Source organism: Podarcis pityusensis (assembly GCF_964106645.2).
Source record: "Podarcis pityusensis genome assembly, chromosome: 5".
Taxonomy (NCBI): domain Eukaryota; kingdom Metazoa; phylum Chordata; class Lepidosauria; order Squamata; family Lacertidae; genus Podarcis; species Podarcis pityusensis.
Genome location: NC_138032.1, coordinates 74,201,389 through 74,221,229, shown reverse-complemented (window position 1 = coordinate 74,221,229; position 19,841 = coordinate 74,201,389). Strand labels below are relative to the sequence as shown.

Here is a 19,841-nt window from a genome sequence, read left to right as displayed (position 1 = left end):
CTACTCTCGAGTAAACGGATCGCTCTCTGACTTGGCGGGTTTCGAAAGGGCGATGGGTGGAGGCGTTATTCAGCGAAACGCAATCTCGAAACGTTTACTCAGAAGTAAATCCCCGGGGTTCAAAAGCGCTTACTCCCACGTAACTACTTCTCCTGGAACTGAACGTCTTCTAGGAGACTAAGACCCATTGAACTCTGCGGGATCTCATGTCCAATAAAACATGCCATGGGATCGGGCTACAAACCAGTTCAGGATTGCAGGCTGAGAGCCCGATCCCGTGCAGGGATATGTACGTCCGGCTCAAACCCACACGCGTGTCTGTCTAGGAAGAGGCTGTGATATCGGCTTAAACGCGAGCAATCCGGCTCAACTGCTTTGTGAATCCGGCAATTAACGTAACTGCAGCGAGTGAGAAGGCGGCGAGGGAGGAGGAGGAGAAAAGGAATATATAAATATTGCTTTTTTAAAATCGCCTGTATTTGGCGGCGCTGTACTGGCCCTTTAAATTATTAAAATAGTTTTCGACAGCTCTCCGCTCTTTGGCAAGGGGACTTTTTATTACTTATTGTAATTTGAAGCCTCTGCCATGTTCTCGCCCTCTCCCTCTCCTTTATCTCCTCCCCTGTATGGGAACAGGCAAGAGATCTTGTTTTCTATTGCTGCCCTAAAAAAAAAAAAAGGAGGGGGTGGATTAGATAAGGTTAACTACCCTAATTCGGATTGCGATCTGGAATGAGTATGCGAGGGGAAGGGGGGGCAGGAATCCGACGTAAACCTCTTAAATCAATGAAGATCCACGTCCCACGATCTCGCGAGCCCCCCACCCCACCCACTCCGATCGCCTCCCGACTGTATTAATTTCATCCACGTGAATATAATATTCATTAAACTAATCCTGTTTCAACCCGGCGCTGTGACTTAGAGGTGAAACGTTGCGAAAGCGTTAAAAATAGCTTGCCAGTCATTTCGACATCCTGTAATTTTATCGCGGATCAGATTACAACTGTCATACTGTACAGACCTTTATTTCCCCGTATAGTACATCATGCTTATTTCATCCCCCCCCCTTTCTTCCCCCCCCTTTTTTTGGAAGATCAACTACGCTAGCTTTGGTGCCAACGGTGTAAAATCTGGAGAGAGAGAGGAATGCACCATTTTCTATCAACACTGCGATGTGGGGGGGGGGGAGCGCCTCCCTTCTATAGGCTGCTGGTGGGAAATCGGAGATCGCTGCTGGTGGTGGTGTGTTTTTTTGCTTAGTTTTTTTTGGAAAAAAAATTGCTATTTGATTGCATTCGCTATCCCGGGTCTCTATCCCGCGTCCCACCCCACCCCTCGCACCCTGGTTCTGGGGCTCCCAAGTTTCCTTTTAGGGACGCTGCTTTGCAGAGCTCCGGAACAATCAAGCAAATAAATACCTCTATTACAAGCAGCTGATTGTCTTATGGGGGTGTGTGTGTGTGTGTGTGTGTGCTCCCTCCCCGAGCCCCGGCTACTAATTTTAATTTCGGGATACATGGAACGAGTTTCCAAATGGTTGGCCCTCCCTCCTTCTCCCCCTCGAACTATTACTGAGAGAGAGAGAAATCTGCATTCTCTGCCACTTTAAAACTCCGTATTCCCGTATCGCTTGGTTATATAAACACATTAGTATTTGAGCGCGCCCTTGCCGGAGATCTGCATTGTAAACACGTAACTGGGATGTGAGTGTGTGCGTGTACTTCGAAAATCGGAAGAATGTACACACGCCGATCAGGCGGAGCCCCGGGCCGAGCGGTCCCCACATATTGATTTATCATGCCGCGTTTATTGTTCTGTCCTCTTAATAAATGCAATCATAGCTCGCTGCCTGCTCGATATCGCTCGCAAGATCCCGTGATCGGGGGTGCTTCTGGGAGCCTTCGCTCACCGCTCCTCCTCCTCCCCCCCTTTCAAACCCTCTCTTTTGCAAAAGAGAACAAATGCATTAATATTTATATGTTTATATAATCGATAACCCACTTTCTCCCCCCAGCTCTCGCTCTCTCGCCCCCGTCCCCACGTTAAAATACTAGCACCAGGCATCTATTCTAACCCGATCAAGAGTTTCTTGGGGTGGGGGGGGGAATATGGCAGTACGGGAACGTAATCTAACTATCAAACAAATCTACATGTCTAATAAAAGCAAATCTGTTAAAGAGAATTAGAAAGAAGAACAGCGCCTCTGACTCTCTGCAGGAAATGTTCTTTATATTAGACATATACAAGCAGGTCCTGTCAGATGAGCAGCTCAACTAGACCGCCTTTCCGCCCGGCAAAAATGGAACGGTCCTTTTGTCTGGCACTTCGGGGGCTCCGGGGGAATACGATCCTGTTTCTGCAGAGATTCGGGCGCTGCAAGATTTTTAAAAGCGCCCGAGACCCCGAATTTGCCTGGACCCATTGGCTTCTGAGCTGCGGTTGGGTTATGCATTGACCGGTATTACCTGTGCAGATCGGTAGCAGCCGGGCTATAAGCCCCTTGTTTTCTACGTGGTTTGGAAATTGGGGGTCGTGACCATCTCTCGGCGGGATTTTTGGATATTTTGGGCGAACCGGGGGTGTAAGGTTTGCGTTTTATATTGAGGCTCGGAGCCGGCTGCTGCGAGAGATCGCTTTTCCCTGCCAGGACCTGATGCAATCCATTCAAGCCAACAAGTTTGGAGAGAATGTTGAGTTCAATCAATTCAGAACGTCGAGATGGAGCCCAATTCAGTTCAGGTATTCGGTTCTCCTCTCTTCTTCGCCTCTACACCCCAGATCCCGGCACCCCGGATCCCCTAGACACCCACCTTCACCTCCCCCAAACTTTCCAAGAACTTTTCCCCTGTAATTACCATTCCATCCCCTCTTTAAAAAAAAAAAAAAGCCTTTGCTGATCATATAGACTGAGACACACAGATTATTATAATGGTGACTGTGATCGGATTTTTTGCCCCCTTCGGAGGAAAACCAGCCTGGCTCCTCAACAAATCCCCTCCTCATCTTAGAGGTTGTGATATTATTTCTTAGCATGTGTTTGATTTATGAATGTCTTTCTCCAGTATGTTCTGATCAGAACTGGCTGTGTGTGTGTTTTAAATGAATTGATCTGCGATTGCTGATTATTATTATTTTTCTCTCTCCTCCCCCCCCCCCCATCCTCCTCCACCCCTTGTTTATTCCTTCCAGTGGGTCGGATCTCCGTGTGGTTTACACGGACCGTACATTTTCTACAAGGCTTTTCAGTTCCACCTTGAAGGCAGACCAAGAATTTTGTCCCTTGGCGATTTTTTCTTTGTAAGATGTAAGCCAGAGGATCCGATTTGCATAGCGGAGCTACAGCTGCTGTGGGAAGAAAGGAGTTCCAGGCAACTTTTATCCAGCTCCAAACTTTATTTTCTACCAGAAGATACTCCCCAAGGCAGAAACAGTGACCATGGCGAGGTAGTAAACATACGTTTCTCTCTCTCGGTGTGTGTGTGTGCCTGTGTCATTGTGTGTGTGTCTCTCTCTCTGTTCTCTTTTCCGCCTCCCCCCTCCCTTGCTTGTAATGTTTATTAAAGGACAGGGTTGAAATGTTCCTTTCTGCCGACAACGTGAGCTTCTGGTTTTTTTTAAGGGCTTGTGCCATTAAGGAAGGGCTGCAGCGGGTGGCTGCTGCCAGACTTTGCCTGTCATCTGTAGAAAGGAGGACTGCGCAGAATGTTCATATTTTAAAGCAAGCAGCCCAATAACTTGGTTGCCTCTGTGTTGAAGGTGATCTTTACTTACATCACCTCCTCCTCCTCCTCTCCCCCCCTTCCTCTAACGCTGCTGTCGAAGCGTCCTCGTCACATGCTTGCTGATTCCCCTTCGTTGCTTGTATTTGGGGGTGTCTACACCTCACCCCCCGCAAAGTGAATTTAAACATTGTACACCTCGGGAGGGTTTCGTTCCTCCTCCCCCCCCCCCGTTCTTCTTTTTTAGGGTGTGTATGTGTGGGTTTGGTGTTGTTGTTTTTTTTGGTCTTCAAGTATTTTTGATATGTTGGAAAGAAGGCGGAAATTACGAAATGGAGGCAGCGAGTGAGATCAAAAGCGATTTCGCTGGCAAAGACGTGTTGAATAAAGTGATAAATGACAGGTACTGGAAATAATACATTCAAATAACTTGCAGAGCTGCCTGGGCGGATTTCAAAGCGCTCCGGTGTGCAGTAACCAGCACAAACACGTTAAGCATTAACAGCGAGCCCCGCTTTGCTTTCCCCGGTCATGATTGTTATTATGCCTGCCTCAATGTACTGGCTTAACACAATTACTATAAAAAGTGGACATTTTCCAGAAAAAGCGTGGCGCGGGGTAGGAGTACGTTGCGGGGGGGGGGGGAGTACAGATGTCTGAATGAGGCTTCTCTCGTAAGGCTGAGATCCCCATGCACGTTTCCTTGGAAGCCCCATTGAACACAGTTGAACTTACTTCCGAGTAAACTCGGGCTGCGCGGGACTTGTTTCCAAGCCAACCACGCCGGGATCAGGCACCCTTGGGGTGGGGGTGGGGGTTGCAGCTCCCTCCCCAGACTAGCTTGGGTGCAAGATCGCGGACTTACTTTCGAGTAAGCAGAGGTGTGGCGTGTGTGTGTTTCGGGGACTGGCTTTGGTTTTGCGCGTGTGGACTACCTTGTCAGGCTGCAGCCAATAAACTTTGAGACCCGAGAAAGTGCCCGGGTGCAGCCCAAAAGGGAAAACGGAGACCGGGGGGGGGGGGGAGAGTGGAGACGTTCCGATCGCCTGCGGGAGGCGGATCGGGAGAGAGAGAGGGAGGGAGGGAGGCGGCGGCGCTGCTGGCTCGCATTCACACTGTATTCTTCCAGATCTGTAATTTCATGTATGCCCGCAATTCCGCTGGCTACTCGAGTCAGCTGACTCTGCGCTGTGTTCCTGAGGAGGAACTATTTTAAGGGCCGGCGAAGAGCGGCGCTGTGTTTATGCGGAGAGAGAGAGGTGGGAGCATTTGCAAAGGCGCATCATCATCAGAATAATAACAATAGCCAGATGTGAGGCTCCTTGCAGGCGCGGGGGGGGGGGGTGAGGGGCAACAACCGGCCGAGCCGGCCTGCTTGCTTGCAGCTCTTGCCTCACGTCCACGATGCTGACCCCCCCAACCCACGTCGTCGCCGCCGCCGCCGCCGCCGCCCTCCTTTACAAGCCGAGCTGCCAGTTCCTTCAACAATCGATAGTCTGATGGAGTTAATTGTAGTTCCACCCCCCCCCCCTTTACAGCCTCTCCTCTCTCCCCCATAGCAGCTCCGCGATCAAGACTCCTTTTGGATTATGCCTTCTTTAATTTCTTGTGTCAGGAGCCGCGTTATGAGCATTTAACATCCCCCCCCCCCCAGCCTACAGAGTGCTTTAGTCCTGTACTCTAAATGCATTTTTGATTGATCGGCACCCTCTCTCTCCCCCCCCCCCCCCACGCCCTTTCTTGAATTGACATTTTGGAATATGGAAAAGTTGTTGGAGGGGCAAGAATGGTTAGGACTCCAGAAACCCTGTCCAGGTTGACCCCCCTTTGCAGACATCTCATGGCTTCCCCCCACCCTTCAACTTTCCCCTGCAGCTGTCTCTCCTCCCCCCTCCTCTTTTCACTAGTACTTATTATTTGCTTTTCAAATTTATTACTTCAACATGGTCTGTGATCTGGAAAGGGGAAGGATTAAATATCCTCTCTCTCTCTCTCTCTCTCTCTCTCTCTCTCCCTCCCCGCTTCCCCTTGAAAAGACTACAAGAATAATAGGCCACTAAACCAGACAGGAAACCATTGGAAATGTTATTGAATTGTTTTAAATTTAACACATCTATTGAAAACTTAGAAATATTTATACATAGGCATTTGAGTGCCGGCCTGATTCCGAAGTAAGTGCCACTTGGTTCAGTGAGGAACTGCAGGGCAATTCTGCGCATATTCTCAGAAATTAATCCGTCTGGGTTCAGTTGGGCACAAGAACAATTTGGGCTACAGGCTGTTCTTTATGAATTGCTGAATAACCCCCTTTTTTCAGTGGGCTGAATCCAGGTGTAGGCTGCAGCCCTAACCCCACTTACTTGGGGTTAAGTTCCATTGAATTCAGTAGGACTTACTTCCATTGAATTCAGTAGTCCCATGTTGGGACTGAGTCATGCTTACAGTACAATGGGGGTTAAGTGACTCATGAGAAATTGTGTGTCCCATTGTTTCCAGTGAGTCTAAGCCAAACTGAGTCTGGAGTCAACTCAGTAAGACTGTCCTTTTCAACACATAACTTGAGGAATGTAGTCTATACCAGTAACTTTCCAAAGGATAATAGGGGCACACTCCTAAGCAGACATACTTAGGAGTAAGCAGTATTGAGAGGTGTAAATGTGTGTATAACAGGGCTGCGTGACTGAAAGGATTAAAAAATGTATTTTGAGATCTTGTGCAGTGAATATACACACACACACACACACACACACACACACAAACACACAGAGTGAGAGTGTATATATGGAAGGGTTTGGGAAGGGTGGGGGATGGGCCACAAATCATTTTAATATGCCTTAATGACCATCTCATGTTACTGTGGTATGAACATCAGAGGAAATTAATCCGACCATTACAAGCCAGAGTGTTCTTTTGATTCAGGGATTCTCATCTGCATCTGCATTCCTAATATTATGCATGATTTCAGGTTTTTTAAAAAATAAATAAGTAAATGCAAACTGCTAGCAATTAGCTGCATGATTATACTGGGTATATTTCATTAGGGGCCCTTGACTGAGGCGTCTCTGAATTATTCAGCCGTATGAGAAAATCATTTTTTATGGAGATAATAACACACCTTGAGATGATGCATGCAAATGCCTCGCATGGAATGCTTACGACTTGTATGTGAAGCAGGTATAGAAAATTTTCCTGATGTGGTTCAGTTTTACACCCCAGTGATGTAATTTTTCCCCGCTGGCCTCAGTTAGTCATTCATTAGCAGAGTAGCAGCAGCAGCAGCAGAAACAGCAACTGCACACACTGATACTTGTTTGGCAAGGAGCCTATAGAAACGTGTACTTAGAGCCAAGGCCTAGAGAGGGCAACATAACACTCCCATTAAGAACTGTACTTTGTTTTCACTTACTCTATTAACTTGTTTATAGACACCAAAATGATTTTTTTTAAAAAAAATCTTTAAATTGTTTTAGATGATAAAATTCCGTTCGTGAATGTTCAGCAGAGACAACTACGAAAAAGAGGGGGAAAAAGCTTGCTGATTGGCAGTTTCTTTCTTAAGGGAAACATTTCAGCATTCTTTCTCGGTACAGAGAGCAGTTATTTCAAGTAACTTAACCACAGTAATAATTCTTTTATGTAAATGACATCAACAGCTATTTCTGAAGCTGAGAGATGAGGCCGTTTTTAACAAAGTCTCATGTAACCCTTTGTACGTCTGCGTCCTGGACATGGAAGAATTGCGCTTGGTATAATTTAGAGAGAAGGCAACAGGGCTTAGGGAAAGAACTGTGTGGCAAAATATAATTATATGTTAAGCACAGTAGATAAAATGTGGTTGAGCTGCCCCCCCCCCCCTGCTTTTCATTATGTGGATTGTAAATCTATGGTGTCAGCATTTTTTTTGTGAGGTCAAAGGTCAACAGAGGCACTTGCTCTGAGCAAAACCAATGTTTAGCAGAGCACTGGATCTTATCACAGCTCTTTGGAGACTGAATGATAGTCACGTGTGTGCATGCATGTGTATTGCATGTCTAATGAGAACTGCAAGTGGTTATTTATAAATTTATCAGATTGGTAATATCCAAGCTGCATCTGTTTTATAGGATGAGGTTGCAAAGTGTGTGTGTATCCGGACTACTTTGTGCTATTCATTTACAGAAAGCAGTTCTGAAGAGAACAGTGCCTGTCAATCTCACATGTGGGTTGTGAAAGGCACGTGGTTTTTCTGTTCTGCGATGTGTGTGCATGGTGAAATAGATGTGTACTTTTTTTTTTTTTACCGTACAGGACAAAACTGCAGTGGGGTTTGGGTAGGAAATGGCATGCTGTGTGAACTGCCCCCCTGACAGCCAGATCACATGCTTGTTTACTGAGAAATAAATTCCCCTAAGTTCAGTAGGACAGAAATCGTAGTGTGTACTGTACACATAGGCTTGTACCCCGATCCTGTGCATATTTACTCAGATGTAAGTTTCCAGTGTGTACAATGTGGCCTGTTTCCAGAAAATTACGTGTAGCCTTGTAGCCTTAGTACGTTGCTTTTGATGACATGTTTCAATGGACCGCTGTGTGTTTGGTTTGATTTGATCAGAGTTGGGTGCAAACACCAGCAACTCCTATTGTGCAATCCCTCTCATCTCTTCTGCATTTATAGGTAACCAATTTAACTTGCGAAGCTAGAAAAGGCTCACATCTAGCAAAAATATACTAAACTTTAAGGTATGAGAGTGGAAAGGGCCTAGCTACATATCACATGTGTGTGGGAACTAGCAGCACTATCCTGTGGATATTTGCTCAAAAGTAAGCCCCATCGCATTCAGCGAAGCTTACTCGCAGCTAAGTATGCCAAGGATTGCAGTTTAATTCTAGACATTTTTATCTCCGTGATCTTGATACCTGACTTGCCTAGCTTCTCAGGAATTGCTTTGAGTTAATATTTGCATTTTGAGACTAACTTTTAAGTATTGCTTCATGCCCAGCTGACATGTAATGTAATTCCACGAATTCACTTAAGCAAATCATTAAGAAAAGCAACACTATTTCAACTTCACATCAGTAGGACTACAGTTTTACTGGCTGAACAGCACAACCCTACTCCGAAGTAAGCCCCACTGAATTCAATGGGATTCAGTAAAATGATATGGAATTGCAGCCTTAGTTATGCATCTTATGAATACCAACAACGGGTAACAGTAGCTTATTCCTGGAGCTCCACTTTCCCCCCATTTTCTTTTTTACTGATAGACTTCAGGTCATAGTCCTCTACCCACTTACTTGGGGTAAGTGCCACTGAACTCAAGGGGATTTACTTCTGAGTAGACATGTATAGGATTGCACTGAAAGTGGAGTGGATTTGGAAGGGAATTGTACATCGAGTTCATCATGACGGAATAAGACCCATTTCTTGCGGAGGATGAGCTCACCACAGATGGGATGGTCTGTTGAATGATTTGAGAGTAAAAATGGTGGTCCAACAGCAGAATCCTATTAATGTCTGCTCAGAAGTAATTCCTATTAAGTTCCAATTGGACTTAGTCCCAGTTATATGTTGAATGGCAGCCTCAAATCTGTTGTTTACATGTGCATTTTGTTACAGTTGTGTGTGTGTGTGTGTGTGTGTGTGTGTGTGTGTGATGACTCATAGGTCATTCAGTTTGCAGAGTGCATACCTTCATCCAAGTCCCAGGTTAATTTCTGGCATCTCTCAAAGCAGAGCTAGGAATGGCATCCAGCTAAGATGTGGGAGAGCAGCTACTGGTCTGGATAGTGAACACTAGGCTAGGTGAGAGCTGGTGTAGGGTTGCAGCTATGAGTAGGAGCTTAAAAAAAAACCCCTCTGGGTGTCATCCAGAAATTCCAGCCCTTCTGTCCAATCTGCAATTTGAAGTAAGAATTCTGACAAACTTTACAAGCTGGTTGTAAGAATTACCGAGATGATGAGTCTTCTGGGCTGAAATGCTTTGAACTGCCAAAAGCATTCCATAAATAATGCTAAGATGTTACTGGATTTATAGCCAGATACTGTATTATGGATTTCCTTAGACCCAGTTACTTTTTTGCTGTGTTTAGAGGGAAATTCTGCCATTCTCCCCATGTGGGAATTTTGAGTTTTTAAAAGGTAATTAGACTTTTTGCACCCTTGGCTTAATTTGAGGCCCTCCTGTAGACTTCCAAAGGGTGTGTCCTTTCTCATCTGCTTCCATCAGCAATGGCAACACCTTTCAGGCATGCATATTCCACTTATTAAAGCACGATGGGGACGGGCAGGGGATCATGCTAATGCAGCATCTATCTCCCATGCGTGCATGCTCAAATTAATTCACATTTACAAATCAGGCAGACCTGTAATTGCAGCATTAGAGATGCACGTTTGACATTTATCGCGAGCTGCTCCTGAAATTGATAATTGCATAATCACTCCTTGAAACTTTGCCTCAAGCACATGGATGGGGAAGCTGTGGCCCTCCAGAGGTTATTGGACTCCAATCCCCATCTTTCCTGACCGTTGGTCATCCATGATGGGAGTCACAATCCAATACCCTCTGGAGGGCCGCAGCTTAGTCCTGAGATAGCTCAGTCGGTAGAGCATGAGACCCTGAATCTTAGGGTCATGGGTTAGAACCCAAGGAAGGGCAAAATATTACCGTATTTGGGGGGGAGGGTTTGGGCTCTATGAGCCTTCCAACTCTACCATTCTGTGATTCCCCATCTTACCACAGAGATTCAAAAGGATTAGTAGCATTATTTGTACCCCTGGTGGGGGCCAATTTCACCAAGCTCTAGGTATGCCTCTGATTGCAGCCAGTATTTTTAAAAGTTTTTTTTGCAGTTGCTGTTCCCAATTTGATAAGTGACGCAAACATTAAACTCTTGTCTTTGGAGAATAAAAAGCTTTTACATGCTACACCCTCAAGCATATTAAGATACTGAGCAAGATGGGGTTTTTCTTTTTTTCAAAAAAAAAGTTCTAATTGAGTGTTTTAAATAAGCATAGGGGCGAATTAATTAGGCTATACTTTATTTTTAGTTGCTTAGTTACACAGTAGTATATTCCTAAGCACAAGTGAGATAAATTGGCTGTGTGTGTGTGTGTTTGCGCCTGTGCTACTTTATCCCTTAATCATACTTACTGAATTGCTCAGGAGGCTAAAGCGCGTATAGATTTTGTGATTCCTAATATTAACACATGTACAAAATGCTTAGGAAGGAGAAAGCATATTCTGGTTCAGCCTCTTAGGTGTCTTAATTTAGGGTATTTACTCTTCCTAAGGGGAGCAATGGTTGTTCACAGGTAAGGGTTCTGGAGAAATCGAACCCTGAAAGTGCTTGTTGGGGCATTCATCAGCATTTGACATAATGCCCAAAACTCTTAGAGCAACCTTAAATGCTTGATTTAAATGCCTTTTCTTTGTATCCTGTGTGTGTGCCCCCCCCCACTAAACCCAATTGGGCTTTAACTCTACAGAGACAGGTGTATATTTGATTAGTAATACAAGTGGCATTTCCTACTTCATCACTGCAATGTTGTCAGTAGCTCAAGAGGATGCTGGCAGTGACTGCAGTGTTGGACCAGTAGTGCTAACTTAACATGTGGAAGCAGGGCTGTAGCCAACATGTTTTCTGGGAGGGGGCAGTGAAAAGCTGTTCTCTGAAATCCTAGAGCAGCGCTTCTCCAAGGGTGTGATGTGCCACACTGGTGTGGCAGGAGAGGATGGCAAATGTGGCACCAAGATTCAAGGACAATCAAAGAAGCATTTAAACATTTCAGTGTAGTATAGCCTATTATTTATTTATTTTATTCGCAGAATGTGGATAGATACATTTTTTTCAATGAGAGCAAGAGCATCATGGGATACCGAGGACAATCCTAGTTGTGGTTCAGAATTGCTGTTCGAACAGAGTATAGCATTGGCTGTTCTTCTGCAGTTCCGCACGACATATTGTTGTGAGCGAGGATTTTTCAACTCTGACAAATGTGAAACGTCAGAAAAGATAAAGGCTTCTTTGTGTTAATGAGGAGATGAGAGTTTGTTAGTCTCAAATTAGACCTAATATAAATGAGATTACCCGGCCAAAGCAAGCCCATACCTCTTATTAAGTTTGTTTACGTTCCTAAGGTACATATGTAAGAGGCTCATTTAGAATTATATTTTGGGAATGATTCATGTTCTTCTGTAGCTGCATTGTTGTATACTTTCATGATCATGCCCCATGATCTTATTATAAAGTAGTCGTGTTCTGTTATAAATCAAGCACTGCTTGGAGTTGTTTCTGTTTGTTTTCCAGTGTGTTTCTTATAAATAAATAAAATTGGGGTGGCATGAGCAATTTTTTATTCTGAAACTGTAGTCCAGAGGAAAAAGTTTGAGAACCACCAGGGCCATCATCCCTGACCACTGGTCCTGCTATCTAGGGATGATGGGAATTGTAGTCCCAACAACAGCTGAGGACCCACGGCTGAGAAACACTGCTCTAGACCACTGGCTTCCAATTGGTGGTCTGTGGGCTCCAGGGGGGTCCACGTAACCCACTCAGGGTTCCGTGGCCCTATTCACATAATGAAAACTTATCAACATTTTCAAAACGAGGGGTGTCCATAGCTTGGCTTTTGAAAAACAGGGGGCCCACAATACTTAGTTAATTGGGAACCACTGCTCTAAACAATTACCCATGAAAAAAATATTCCCTGCCCCACTGAAGAGGCGATACCGGGGTAGATGGACCAAGGATGTGATTTGGTATAAGACATCTTCCTGTATACCTATGAAGAGAGCCACCCCCCTCATCTCACCTCCCTGTGCTCTGTTACTTCAGGCAATTTCCCAGCCAAGCTCTGATGTTGGCAGTGAGCCAGACTGTGGAGTAAAGTTCCTGGAGTGATGGGGCCTGGCCATGTTAGGCAAAAGAGTGCTCAGATTCCCTGCACCTGTAAGGAGATATAAAAAGGTGTTAATAAGCTGGGAGAAGGGAGTGGGGGAAAATACACACTTTAAAATTATTTTGGCATCTTAAATAATTGGGATTTCTGAGAGTAATATAAATTCCTCCTTTTTTTTGTCCTCTCATTTGTAAAATAACTACTTTTTTGGGGGGAGGGCAAAATACGCCAATTAACAAACTGCTGAGTCGACACAGAAAACCCATCAATGCTGGAACGGCTCTGCTGAATCCTAAGAAAGGGACAGCTGACATAAAGAGACCTCTCTTTCTTTGAAAAACAACAGCAACAAATAATGCAAAATGAGTAATACGCTCATAGGAATTCACTCATAAAATACAAACTGTGGAGGTTTGAATGAAGTACAGTGGTACCTCTAGATGCGAACGAGATCCGTTCTGGAGCCCTGTTCACATCTAGAAGCAAACGTAACTAGCGACGGCACGTCTGCGCATGCGCACGTTGCTTTTTGCCACTTCTGCGCATGCGCAAGTGGCGAAACCTGGAAGTAACGTGCTCCGTGACTTCCGGGTTGCCACGGAGCGCAACTCGAAGCACATTCAACCCAAGGTATGACTGTAGTCCCTTTGATATTGGATCTTTATTCAGATATATCTGCAAGTCTGCAGTAGGCTCAGGTGGCTTTGCACAGGTGCTTGTCACATGTGGAACGTGATACAGTTTTTTGCATTTTGAAAATAGTGGCATGCAGGAGTGGGAAAGGAAAACAGAGCCCTTTAATAAAGATGGTATTTACCATGGGAAGGTGGCACAAAGGCATGGAGGTGATTAATTACTCGGATTTCTAAACACACCTTTGTTAACATCCCTACTCCCTAGCACACACAAATGTCCCCCTAAAGGCAAGACTGTCACAATTGCAGAACTTAGTGTAATGACATTGCATCTTGGTCCAATAATATTATCTTGACAGAATTATGATGTCCTAATTCTGTTCTCGAATGGTTCAGTAACTCATAAAAGGAGGTAACATACAGATTGGCATGTGCTTACATCTCTCTACATCACCCATGCATGTCTCTCGTAAAAATTAGAGCACGTTGCCCTGTGTTTTATACGTGAAGGTAGTAGACACAAATAAATGTTGCTGCTGCCATAAGAAACTGAGCTTCCAGCCAGGAAGTTCCTCATTCCAGTGTTATCTCTACCATGAATTCACAAGGTCGCCTTAAGGAAGCTATCACAAATGCAAAAATTGAGATGATAATGCTGGCCATAACACACGTGAAGTGGTTTGCTGCTATGAAGTGCTACAAAAATGCTAAGTATTATAACTGTTAGGGATTATCAGTTTTAACCCAGGTTTCTTCAACCTGGTGTGCTCCAGATGTTTTAGACTACAACTCCCGTCATCCCAGACAATTGGCTGAGACTGACGAATGTTTATAGTCCAAAATATCTGGAGGATATTTGGTTGGGGAAGGCTGTCATAGATTAATCAATCAGTTGATTGATTGACTGGGGCAACAGGACAAATTTTAATTAGTGGGTCTGAAAGTTCAAGGCATTTTCTTGTCTTCCTTTGGAAGAAGATTCTGATGTGTGTGTGTGCACGCGCGTGCGCACACACACATATTCTTTTACATGCAAAAGCAATAGATTTTCTTTTCTTTTTTTAAAAGAGTGGGCACTGTTTGCCTTGGGGCTGCTATTGTGACGCTGTGAGCCTTGGATTCTTTCTGCACATTTTAATGTTGGCTGTGAATGATGTACTGATTGATAGAGATATCAAACAATAGAAGATTATGGCAAGAAACCCAGTGTACAGACTCAGTAGATGTATGTGAAAACTGCCCCCATTGTTCTGTTGCACTCAGTAGTGAGTAAATTATTTACAGATATTTGCTAATTAAAGCACATATTGTTTTTCCCAGCACAATGGGGCATAATGCAAACAAAAGCCAAAAAAGAAATCAGCTTGCATAATTTTCATTCGAGTAACGCAGTGTATATTACTGCTTGGTAAGAAAAATATGTATGTAATCTGCACAAAAAAGCTTTTCTCAGGGTAACCAGAGAAGGCAAAAAGAGCAATAAATTGCTTGTCAACTTGCCTAAACATAAATGGTTCCTGGAGTTCAGTAGGCCATCTGATAGGAAAACATTGTGACTGAACCTTATTTTCTCCCTTGGTCACAATTTCTGTCTGCAGTGGCAGATAGAAACTTAATTGAAAACACACACACACACACACACACACACACACACACAGACACTATATGGGAGTTGCAGCAGAAATTAGAAAGTATAATATTTCAAAACTTGACCCTTATAACCCTGCAAGATTTACTAATAGCCCAGAAAAATTGCAACACTGCTTTCTAGTACAATGCAGTAGCTGCAGTGCTTAACACATGTACTAGAGAGTAAGTCCAATTGAACACAGTGACAATTATTTCTGAATAAACATGCGTAGGATGGCACTGTAAGAGACTGAGCTATGAACCTGACAGCTCCACGTTAAAATTGCCCGTCTGCTACAAGCAGAAGCTGTGACACTTCTGATGTCACAGCTGTGAAGCGGCAACATTAACAAGAAAAGGGTTGTGACAGCGGCGGACAAGGGTCTTTCAAATTTCAGCTGTACCCTGCATGAGGCCAAAATTTGGCTCCTCCCCATTTCTTGCCTTCCATTCTGCTAAATTCACTATGTTATAGTTTCAACACCCGGTGGCAACCCCTAGGCTCGGCGCCCCGTGCAGTTGCGCTGCCCTAAACTCACCTCTGGTTGTGGGACCACACTTTTAGTTGCACGGCTCCTTCCATCGACCTCTTGTTCTAGTACAGGCTTCTGCAGCAGGGAAGGCTCCCAGATCACCTAGGGACCTTTAGTTGTGAAATGCTAGCATCCCAGCAGCATATTCTCAGGACAAGGGTGCGTGGCATGTTAGTTTTGCCTGCATATGCACCTGTTCCATGGTTTAAACATGTCTCTGAGCATGTGGAACCTTGTACCAAAGGGAGTCAAAGTGGTGCCGTCCATAGGCTATGGACCAGAACCCACCAGCCAGCATTCTCAATATATATTCCAATATTACAGCTAAGCCAAGTGTATGAAACACTCAGAGCGGGTGATATAAATGCTGAGTATTAGTATCTGGCAACTCGTAAGTTGCACAGTCATATTCCACAGATGGAAGGCTTGTCGTATGTCTTCCAGAATGCCATATGCACAGTTTTCTTTGTCAAACTACAAATGACAATTCTTTATGTCTTGGAGATGATTGTCAGTTAATTAAACTTACAATTTGCATGTGTTCGGGTTCAGCAATCATAGCATTATTGCTTTTAAAATGCCATGCTTCTCTTGGTTGTCTCCTGGATAGCCCCTTCCTGTTGGCAAAAGCTGCTACTCAACTGGGATAATTGAAATGCCCAGGGAGGATTAATTCCAAATATCCAGTCATAATGCAGCCTTCAAATTATACGTACAGTCTTAACTTAGCAATGGCAGTCTTTGAAAATGGTATAAAGATACGTAGGTTTTGCTTATTACAGTGGTACCTCGGGTTACATACGCTTCAGGTTACCAACGCTTCAGGTTACAGATGCTTCAGGTTACAGACTCCGCTAACCCAGAAATATTACCTCGGGTTAAGAACTTTGCTTCAGGATGAGAACAGAAATCGTGCTGCTGCGGCGCGGGAGGCCCCATTAGCTAAAGTGGTGCTTCAGGTTAAGACCAGTTTCAGGTTAAGAACGGACCTCCGGAACAAATTAAGTACTTAACCCGAGGTACCACTGTATACTGTTATCTGGGATGTAACAGGCAGTGAGTTTCTTGCTGAGGTTTGAACTGGGGGCATTGCTTCATACTTGAACAATACACTCTAGTAGCTCCCAGTGATACCAGGCAGATAAAAAGCTTAGCTATGTTTCCTATGCCTCCCCCCCCCCCAAAAAAAATTTACTACAGCATGACAACACCCATTTATGGACACTGAGTCCTTTGTAGGTTACGGGAATAACTCTTGTGTAAAACAAATTGCCTGCTTCCTTTATCATGCATATTCTGAAAGAGGAAGGAGTGTCAGTCACCTTTTAACAGATTAGACTAGATTACATATGGTTCAGGTGATCCTTTCTATTGAACCACCAATGTTGCATAACACACAGTAGCAAGCTTTTGAGCTGCATAGCATTCTTCAGGCGGGAATGACATCTTGCCTTGCTCAGAAGTTAACTCTTCTGCCCTACCAATGCTGTGTGTGCAATAAAATGTGCCTCTTTGGAATCATTTTTGTCTGTTTCAGACCTATTTCACTAAGCTAAGGAAGGAAAGGATTACACACACACACACACACACACACACACACACACACACACACACTGCTTTTTTCTGGGGGGACTCAGGGGTACGCATACCCCTAAACATTTTGTAAATCTGAGTTTGGCCTCATTGAGGGGCAGTATTTGAATATGAGTAGGAAAATGAGAGTACCCTTAAACATATTTTTAGGGGGGGAAAGCACTGAATATAGATGTGCGCATGTGCGCACTCATCTTTTCACATCGTATGGTGTATATACGTTCTGCCAAAATGGCCTGGCTTGTCACCGTAACAAGTAACGTGTGGGTCTTCCCCTCTAAACATCTTTCTGGGAAGCCACCAGTGTAGTTGCTTAGACTGAAAAGTAGTTTGTTCAAATGCTCTCTAGAGTTCAAGGCACTGAAACCTGAGAGGTGCGATTAAAAAGTTTTGTGTGAGAGAGATTTCATTACATTTGTGAAATGTACATTTTTGAGTCCTAGGCCTCACATGCAGCCAAGTGAGGTGGTAGAATCGTGAGGCCGTACATTGGACTGTACTATCTCAGTGTAGAACATTTTTTTTCATGCGTCCTATGTTAAAAACAGCAACAAACAGTACCAAACTCAGCCCAACCTATTCTGGTGGGCTAGTTTTCTATTTGCAGAGCAGGTTTTTTATTTTTATTTTTATTTTAACATAGGGAACCATTAACAATTCTGATTGCTCCCACTGTAACCTGAAATGGCCTGTTCTAACAGTGAAGGACTCTTAGCACCTCTTTTCCGCATAATTTTTGGCAGAAATAGATCCTGTCCTTGTTACTTGTATTTCTCTCAGGCCACAAATAGATACATGTTGGATAGTTTAACAAACAAGCAAGCAAGTAACTAACTTGCGACCAATTTGGGGTGTACTAAAGGGTTTCTGGCAAGAACATGTTCCCTTGGTGGGCCTTTGTAGTCTTACTGTCGAACCAGATGTTCCAGGGGCTGTGGTGACAACGCTAGAGAGAAACTGGTTTTTTTAAAAAAAGTTTGTTTGTTTTATTTTTAAAGTGAGTACTGATCGCATGAGAATCACTTCTCATATTCCTTGTCATGTGCTTGATGTACCCACCATGTGAGTCCCAAGTTTCCATTAGTTTAGAGCCTCAAAATTCAGCGTCTACTTTGCCATAGCCTAGCCTTAGGTCCGAATCTGAAACACAGTGACTTTTTAATATCGCAAAGGTTCTGGTTTGTTTTAGTTCCACTTTTTTTGTGTGATAACTCCCGAGGACAGCAATAACGCGGTCACATTGAGGAAGCACCTCAGAACAAATGCAAGCAGATTAAATCCAGCACTGGTGCTCTCTTGTGTCAAGAACATGATGCAGAATATACCAGCAATAAAATGGCAGTCTGGAGGGGCTTTCTAGTAGTACTAGCCCACAAGGCCCTAAATGGCTTGGGATCCAAGGCCCTAGAAGAGTGCCTGCCTCAATATCCACTATCTTGGGCCTTATGAGCAACAAACGAGGTCCTGTTGGTGCTGCCACCTCTGGGGGTTGCCTGGTTGGTGGGGACCTGTGACAGACCCTTTTCAGTGGCGTTCCCCCATTGGGGTATGCCTTCTCTTGAAAGGTGCCTCCCCCCACTATTAACTTTAAGAAGGAATTTCAAAACATTCCTTTCTACCAAAGCATATGCTGGCTGAAAGTTCTGTCCCCTGTCACCTCAAAATTATTGGTTTGAGGGCCAATTCTTGTTTTTCAGACGGTTCTTTTATACTGTACTGCATTTTAGAAGTTTTAATTGTATTAGTATTGATGTGTTTGCCCACCCCCGGAAGAAGGTGTGGTGTATAAATCCTGTTGTTGTTGTTGTTTATTTTCTCTGTAATGTTAACCTGTAATAAGCTAGGAGCATGTTTATTCAGAAGTATGCCACACTGTGAGAAGCCTGCATTGGAGTCCTGTGTCCACTTAGGAGCAAATCACATTGATTTTGTGATACATACTTCTGAGTGAACATCTGAATTCATACACCAATTATGCTTTTTATTCCTGTGTGGGAACAGGTGTGTTAGCAGCAATGCACTCAATTATAAAATCTGCCACCCTTGCTATCTTGTGTGGCAAAGTTTATCCTGATTACCGCAAAAGAATGGGGGTGGGGGGAAACTGAAGAGACTTGTCTAATGCAAATTATTATACTGTCAGATAAATGGCAGCCAGCATCACCTGTTGTTATCAGCCAGAGGTTTTCTGCCATGTCTCTTTAGATATTACTATTATAATTTTAATAATAATAATTTATTATTTATACCCCGCCCATCTGGCTGGGTTTCCCCAGTGGAGCACCAAACCATTGTTCAAATTATTCCCGAGCTCCAAAATTCCTTGAATGACCCTTGGAGGTGTTTGGAAAGAAAACATCCTCAGCGTGCAGAAATGTTGCCGTGTCTCCACTGCAATTCTTTATCACTTCCCTCACGGTTTCTCATATATATTATGTTCTTGGCAGCATATAACCTGTTATGGCAAGACCCTGTTACAATCTTTCTGTGCAAAGAGACAGGCTTTCTTTCCTAGTGCATAATTCCCCTTTCTTTTAAAATATAATAAGCTGCTTTTAAAACCTGCTTTAACTACCTGACCCTCCTTTTCTTGGAGACAGGCACCCCAGCCATCTGCTGAGTCAGGCAATCTCAATTTCTTCACTTTTGGAAGACGGGGCCGGTGGTTGCTTAGACAACAGTGACATAATATTTGCAGCTTAATAATGAATCTTGGGGAGAGCGTTGGCCAGAGACTCTTCATAGAACATCATTTCAACTTCACAGGACAATTTTATTCTTTTTTGTATCCAAATCCCCCCCCCCAAGCAGCATGACCACAGTCGCTAGATTTCGTTAAAATGAGGCCAGTTGG

At 44.1% G+C, this 19,841-nt stretch overlaps 1 protein-coding gene across 3 annotated transcripts in view; it reads left to right on the top strand.

The window, feature by feature from the left end:
• Window positions 1-1,221: 1,221 nt before the first annotated feature.
• The window catches only part of ARID5B (AT-rich interaction domain 5B), a 182,154-nt gene continuing 163,534 nt past the window's right edge, over window positions 1,222-19,841 (top strand). Inside the window, exons 1-2 of one of the 3 annotated variants that reach the window (XM_081004866.1) lie at window positions 1,222-1,242; window positions 3,190-3,444. Coding sequence is in view for 2 of the 3 variants with exons in the window: in XM_081004865.1 (XP_080860991.1) it covers window positions 2,719-2,739; window positions 3,190-3,444 (276 nt within the window). In the remaining variant the exon portion in view is untranslated. Of the gene's footprint in view, window positions 1,243-2,245; window positions 2,740-3,189; window positions 3,445-19,841 lie in introns of those variants that run through there. The other 2 variants (XM_081004865.1, XM_081004864.1) reach the window with 2 other exon arrangements.